The 8,020-nt window shown below is 33.6% G+C and overlaps 1 protein-coding gene across 1 annotated transcript; it reads right to left on the bottom strand.

Annotated features, from left to right (window-relative positions):
* Positions 1 to 5,132: 5,132 nt before the first annotated feature.
* HELRODRAFT_179040 (hypothetical protein) lies at positions 5,133 to 5,855 on the bottom strand (the record flags this gene model as incomplete). The annotated part of the gene is made up of 1 exon (XM_009027889.1): positions 5,133 to 5,855. One exon carries the CDS (start codon positions 5,853 to 5,855, stop codon positions 5,133 to 5,135), a length of 723 nt encoding a protein of 240 aa, XP_009026137.1.
* Positions 5,856 to 8,020: the final 2,165 nt, after the last annotated feature.

Genomic DNA, 8,020 nt, shown 5'->3' with positions numbered 1-8,020 from the left:
ATATACTATAATATCTAAATTTCATGTCTTCGTCCTACAAAACTTATAATCCATAATAATATTAATATAAAATTAAGAATCTTTTACAAAAACTACAAAACATCTAACCTTTTAATTATGAATAATTGCCTACCTCACAACACTTCCCTTTTTAAACGTAGTCATCTCATCAGTGTTGACGTAAGTACTCAAAAAATGTACCTAAGTTTAAGTACCAAGTACTCAGTAAAAAATTTACTTAAGTATATGTATTAAGTACTATAGACAATTGAGTATTTTGTACTTAAGTACTAAGTACATGTCAAAATTAAATCAAAATGTTATTTATTTATTTGAGATACACTTCAGACACTTTATTTTCAAAAGATTTATTTGAATATAATTTAATGCTGATTCTATTTCTCTTTGTACCCATTTAAAATGTATGGCGAGCATTGTGGAATATATATATAATTTACATTATGTTTTATTATTTTAACTTTATAATTACAATGTATGTTTTAAAATGAAAATAAAAGGATGTGCCGACGATGGCACAGTTGTGTTGTATTTTAGAAACAATTTTGCAACAGTAGGATACCTGAATAACGCTAATTAAAGTTTTTAACTATTGTTATGTGAAATATAATAAAGACATAAGTTTTATTCAATAATTCAAAATTGAAATGTAATATATATATTTTATAACTAAACTGCTTTTATTTTATAATACATAACATTGAGATTAGTTGATAAGTTAACCGCACTTATTTCTTTAGTTGCTCCATATCATGTGAAGAGTCATTGAGATATTGCAGCCCTTCTACTCTATGGTTTAAACATGATTCAGGGTTGGGTTCATGGAAACCATAAAAATCAAAATCTCGACTTGTGCATGATGTGGACTTTTGGAGTTGTGAGGCTATTGATTCACTTCCGCCAGAAATAACTCTTCGGCCTGCTGGTGAACTGAAGGTGGCATCCACCTGATCTTAAAAAATGGATGGCTAATTGATGCAACAACAAAAGCCTTCATCTTGTTGTTATTGGATATATTGTCAAACCTGATCTTAAAAAATGGATGGCTAATTGATGCAACAACAAAAGCCTTCATTTTGTTGTTATTGGATATATTGTCAAACCCCAATATATCACCAAAACGCTTCATCATTCCTTGTTGAAGAGCCAAAACTAAAGCTGCAGCATGCGATGTTGTGAACAATTCAAGTTTCTTCTGGATAACAAAAATAGTGGTAAGATAGCACCAAAGTATGACTCCACAGAAGCTTCTCCTGGAGCTTGTCAAGAGTTTGTGAAATCGGTCTCATTAGTTCCAACCATTCGCTAAGAAAATTCAATTCTACACTGCTAAACTTCGGCAGCTGCAGACGCTCCATCACAATATTCACTTTATCTTGTAAGCTATGTATAATATTATAGCCGAAAAACTCAGAGTTCCAACGTGTTCCATTCGGTTTGGGAATTTTTCTACTCAAGATCTCATGCACAACTTCAGCAGCTTTTGAACTCTGGTGGGATGCACTGCTGAGACTGACACACCTACTGGACTGGAGACAGATGTATACATTCTTTTATAATTGCCATTATTAATCAAGGCTTTGCTTGCATCAGTTGTAGCCAGCAAATTTAGAGTGTGTGAGAAGCAGGAAAGATGAGAAGAAAGATGAATTCCTGAATTGTCATCTGTATTAAATTCCACAAATTTCTCACTTATATTAACATGAATAGCTTCTTCGTCTGCCTGAGAATCATCAAAAATGCCTGGTTCAGCAATTTTCTTGAAAGCTTTTAAGAAATTACTGCTATTGTCTGTTGCAACATTTACTATCTTGGATGAATCAAGATCAAATTCGCTGTGAATAGCCACCAACGTGGTTGCAATTTTGTCATATGAATGTGTTCCACAGAAACGACGAAAGGCGAGGACAACGCTACTACGCTTAAAATCACGAGGATCAATCAAGTGGCAAGTCACACCAGTGTAACTGCGAGCCTGTTGTGTCCAAATGTCAGCAGTTGTACAAACATATTTTCATTCTTTTAATTTTTCTTTAATAACCTGTTTCATGCTGTTGAACCGCATGTCCAGCATACCTTTTAAGGTTTTAGTGTTTCTGTACACATCACATGGCCTTTAGGATTCACACCTTGCATCAATTGTCTAAAGCTTTCTCCTACAACAGCAAGTGGCTGCATGTTGAAAATAACAAAATTAGCAATTAAGTCATTTAACTTTCCATATGATACAAATGAAAAATCAAATTTTGACCGTTTTGTAGGTGTGCCATCTTCATTTGCACCTCGCTTCACAGTCTTCAATTTATTTTATTTTCATGCATCATTTTGAGATATTTTTCTCCATGAATCTTCTGTACATAAAAATAAAAAAAAACAAAAGGTATTATAGATTTCACTCAAAAATGACATTAATAAAATTTGAGCGATTAGTCGATATCATTAAAATTTAAAATAAGAATTAGATTAACTTTAACAACATACCTTCACGTGTTTGTTAAAATTAGATGGCTCTTTATGCTGTCCACGAATAAGTTGTCTCTTTGGCTTGTACAAGCTACAAGCTGCAACAATAACGTCACCATCATCATTAACAACTTCGAAAAAAAATTCTCAACTATTAAAGGCAAAATCCTCGAGTTTTCTTCATCACGCGCTATCTTTATCAGAATTCAGAATGTAAACGAAAAACGGAAACTAATGAGAATAGATAAAAAAATAATAGCTAGGTAATTAAAAATTAAATTGGTTCCGAGCGATGTCTAAGATTCTGATCAAACTCAACAATTAATTTAGTCAGTACTTATAAGAAAAATGTATTATTTATACGTATAAGTACTGAAAAAAGTACTTAAGTACATGTACGTTAGTACAATTTTTTTCACATACGTAAGTAAAAGTACCATTTTAATACTTAAGTACGTACTAAGTACCAATGTATTTAACTACTCGTCAACAATGCCTCTCATATATAAATTTTCTTGTCCTCTTGACGACTGTGCACGTCTTCAAACTTCCTATATAGGGATGACTGCTACAACACTATCGCGTAGACTCACTATGCACAAAAGAGACAGTGCAATAAAAAACCATCTAGAAACTTTCCACAACACCCCAATAACTAGGAACCTTCTATATAACACAAAAATTTTATACAACAATCAACAGCACTACAACCTAAGAATCGCAGAAGCCATTTTCATCGAATCTGAAAAACCTTCCATCAACATTCAACAACGAATCACAACAACACTTCCAACTCGAAGAATGAACGACAATAACGTTAATCGGATCAACCAGCAAGCAATCTAACAATGATGATAATAACGATAATGATAATAACAACAACACCATCAACAACAACAATAATAATAATAATAATAATGAGAACATCCTTTTATTTTCATTTTAAAACATACATTGTAATTATAAAGTTAAAATAATAAAACATAATGTAAATTATATAGATATTCCACAATGCTCGCCATACATTTTAAATGGGTACAAAGAGAAATAGAATCAGCATTAAATTATATTCAAATCGTGTTCCTATCACAGTAAATTGCGTAAGAAAACGATACTACGGAATTAATTAAACTTCTATAAAAAGGGTCTGACCAAAGAAAATTAATTAATGATAGTTTTAAATATTTAAAAAAAAACCTAGCGGGGAATTTTCAAATGAATTTATTATAATATTTGAGCTTTTCAATTCGTCTATCACATTGTTATTAACATTTTGAAAGTATTTTGATGTTTTATATTAATTAGATTTAGAAAAGTTAGATTCGTGGCAAACTGTTAATTCCAGTATTTCGATAGTATCACTTCGTCGAATGGCAATATCTTGACGAAGTGATTTGAAGAGAGATGATAATGGAAGGTATTTGCTGCAGTTGGAATCTGCTTAGATCAATACATCCGCACCTGCAAATGATTGATTTTGTTTTATAAAATCATCGATAGTATATTGTTGTGACGTGTTGTTTATCTTTTCAGGGACGAAATCGAACTGCAGTTTGACAACACATGCTTATTTGTTTGACGAGCCTGACATAGAGGACACAGAGCATTTGGCATCTTGCCACAGCGATAGAGGTTGGCGTTTGTTGGAAGTTGTTGAATGAGAGCCTTCCTGACAAATTTGAATAAAACCTCTGGTAGGCCTTCTGTGAACTTCGACCATTGACTTATGTGGATTTCTGGAATATGATCTTTAATCGCTTTAACTAACATCCCTTGACGTTGAAGTGATGATAGATAAACATAATCGGATTTTTGTTGACCAGTCAATAGTGCTTTAAGCGTTGGTTTTATGTCAGCTGATTCAGGAAGGATGTTGTCTATTTTGATGTAACTGTTGAAAGATTTTTTATGTAAACATTTTATTTCTTCATTGGCATGCGTTTTGAGGTAACTTCGAAGTTTGACTCTTAACGCTTCTGTGTAACTCTTTAATGATCTGATATTCAATCCTCCTGATTTAAAAGGGAGTGATAGATACTCCGATACGCAGCTGCAAATTGGCAGGGCCAACCAGTTTCTAACCGATTCAGCAATCAATAAATCCAGATTGTTGCCTATCCAAGTCAACGGAATGTCGTAAATGCGAAGTTCGAATGCCAACTGAGATGGGATGTATTGCCTTAATATTTGCAATTTTCATTGTGGCGTTGGGTCCAAACCGTTTATAACCGACAACATGTGTTGGAGTTTATTGATAAGTAACTTATTGATAAGTTGAATGAGAGCCTTGAGTCGCGTCCTTCTAAATCGTAAACTTTTCCCAGTTATTCGAAACGACCATTAAGTTCAACGTCAGGTATTGCTTTATCATCGATAGTCAACCTTGGGAAAAACTGTTCGCATTCTATTGTTGCTGAACGATGAAAATGTTTTGTATAGTGTTGGTTGCAGTGTTATTGGGCGAAAGTTCGATGGGTTGTTGGTATCACCTTTTTTGTGAATTTGTATTGTAAAACCTTTTTTCCAGCATGAAGGAATTGAAGAAGATGACCAACGTTGGATTGACGATGGAGAATAGTTCTGAGAATTGGGCGTTTTTTGAATGGTATTATTGAGATCTGGTCCAGTGGACATGGGGATGACCTTGATTTTTATTTTCGAATAATTTTTGAGATTTCGTTGTAGCTGAGAAAATCTTTGTTGCAAGGTGTTGGCGGCGTTGAGAGTTTTAGGATCCAGTTTGGCTGCTGTTGCTTGTTGTTGTGAGTGTCGCTTTGGAGGGAGTGAAAGTAGTTTTTGCAGACGGTGACGCTGTATGATGGGCTCAAACTTGTAGTTGAATTAAAAACTTTTTTGCAAAACCACCAAAATCGACGTTTGAGTTGGCTTGTTGTGTTGTGCTGTTTAGTTGAGTCGGAAGATTTTGATGACGAAAATTTCGATCTCAACGTTTTGCTATCCGACCTTATTTGGTTGTCGAAATGATGGTTATTGCGGCCCAAGAATTTAGGTTGTTTTAATTTTTTTTTCAACAGCTTAATTGATTTTTTTGTACATCCGTCTGGTTTAATTTTATTGTTGATGGTGCCGAAGTTGGAGGCAAAGTAATTGTAGATCATGGTTTGGAAACCGATTGTAAACTCATTCAAATTGGTGAGATTTGGTAGCGTTGATTGGTGAAGTTGAAAATACGCGTTGGCCTCAAGCCATTTAAGCTGGGTTTCGTGGAAGTCTGATTCCAAGGAGAGGCGTTTCAGTGTTTTCAACATTTTGTAGCGTCTGGTGGCTTGCTGTCGTAGGTTGTTGTTGAACATCCGACGATGGCGAAGATGGTGGCGACGTCCAGGTTGATGTTTCGGCGGCGTTTTCCTCATCGTTAGTTAATTGAAGTTGTTTATGTGTTTTGCACGAACGTTGGTGCATTTTTAGTCTTTTGCAACCTTTGCAGGATCTTCCGCAGCAACGTTTAATTAAATTGTTATTATCCATATTGACAAAATAATTATTGACAGTATTTGAGTTGAAAATGTTGGCAGAAATATCCACATTTGAATTTGCCGGCGAGTGAACAGTGTTAACGTTAAAGTTAGCTGTATTTTTCGTGCAACACCAGGAGTGTCTGCCAACATTAATAAACGATTTATTGCAATATTCGCATTTAGTAGCTCTAACTTTAGAAATTTAGTTTAAAATTAAAATAAAATATAAAATGTAATAAAATAGGACTTTCATAAAAACCGCCATATTCCCCGTAATTTTACAAACAAGATGAACCTATTTTAAAACTGATTTAAAGACGCTAAAATCGAAATTATGTATAAAAACAGTGAGCTGAAAGATTTTTGCCAACTCTCGTGCCAACATAATAATTATAATCAATCAATCAATCAATAAATCAATCAATCAATAAATCAATCAATCAATCAATCAATCATCGTTTAGCGTCCGGAGATCCAGTTTTCCCGAGGTAGCACGTTGTTTTCTTTGCCATCAATTTTTTGCGCCAAATTAGGCGATCAGTTGTATCCATTTCATTTAAATTTAGAGCTTTCATGTCTTGCTCGATTGTTTGCGACCATGACTTCTTTGGACGGCCTTTGGGACGTGTGCCAGGTACTTCAACATTTGCAAGAAAAGTTATGGCACTGTTTCCACTTCGTTTGACATGACCAAAGCACCTCAGACGGTGTTGTATGAGGTCGTGTCTCATTCGTCCTTTATATCATCTAAACCAGCACGACGCAGGATTTCGGTAGATATGATGTGGTCCTTCAGACTAATTTGTTGCATCTATCGGAGCATTTTTCATATCGGTTTGGTGAAGTTGTTGTTTCAGTTTGATTGTCATTGGCTATGTTTCTGCACCATATAACAACACCGGACGTATCACAGATTTATAAAGTCTTGATCGTAGTGGTAGTGGGATGTCACGCCGCATCAATATAGAGGCAAGGAGATGCCATTTATTCCAGACTGCACGTATGCGTGCTCGAACGGCAGCTTCAGCTGTTCCAGTACAATCCAGAACATCCCCTAGATATTGAAACGATGTGGCTTTCTCTACCTTAATGCCTTCAAAAACATTGCTATTTCAAATTTGTTGTTGTGGATTGATGCAAGTAGGACGAACAAAATTAGACACTTTGGATAAATTACCAATTATTTATTATTTATAATAATAATAATAATAATAAAGACAATAATAATAAAAACAATAATAAAAAAATAAAAATGATAGCAAATTAAAATAATTTCGCTCCTCACAATTTTGACGCTTTTTTTGCCGCCTGACAACTATCATCTTGAAAATTTAAAAATTTTTCGTTGTTAAAATTTTTCATTAGAATTTCATGTTTCGTTTTCGAATTTATTTTTATATATTCTCAATAATATTACTAATTAATAAATCAATAAATAATGCACTGACGATGACGGTTTAACGTCGAAATAGATCTATCTGCAATAATTTTGATAAAATGTTTGTTAATAAAAAATAAAGCTTCAATTTTAAACAGACTCAATTTTGTTGATAAAAATTTTCTAAGACAAATTGAAAAATTTGAATATAAATTATAAGTTGATAAACACTAATAAATCGGTGGAATTTATTACACACACACACACACACACACACACACACACACACACACACACACACACACGTACATATATACAATTTCACTATACGTTTGTAGGTATGTACATGCGTATTTTTTATAAATTTATAAAATTAATTTATAATTTATGAGTGACTGCTTGGTTGAAATTAATCATCAAAAACGTTTTTACTTTGTATATGATTTTTAGTCCAAAAATTTTATAATAAAATTATCGTTACGTGTCGCAAACATCATCATCTACGATGTCGTTGGTATTAATGGAAAATATGGCACCATATTCCAAAACTAGACGACCTGAAGAAATCAGAAACTAAAATGACGGCCATAAATTAATGATCGAATTGTATAATTGTAAATAAAGAAATTGTATAACCTGTACAATCGTTTTCTTCAGCAACGACGCCTTTCCATCAATAGAG

The sequence above is a fragment of the Helobdella robusta genome (genome assembly GCF_000326865.2).
Source record: "Helobdella robusta unplaced genomic scaffold HELROscaffold_51, whole genome shotgun sequence".
Lineage (NCBI taxonomy): Eukaryota > Metazoa > Annelida > Clitellata > Rhynchobdellida > Glossiphoniidae > Helobdella > Helobdella robusta.
The sequence above is the reverse complement of the archived record's forward strand: the minus strand, read 5'-3'. Positions and strand labels throughout refer to the sequence as shown.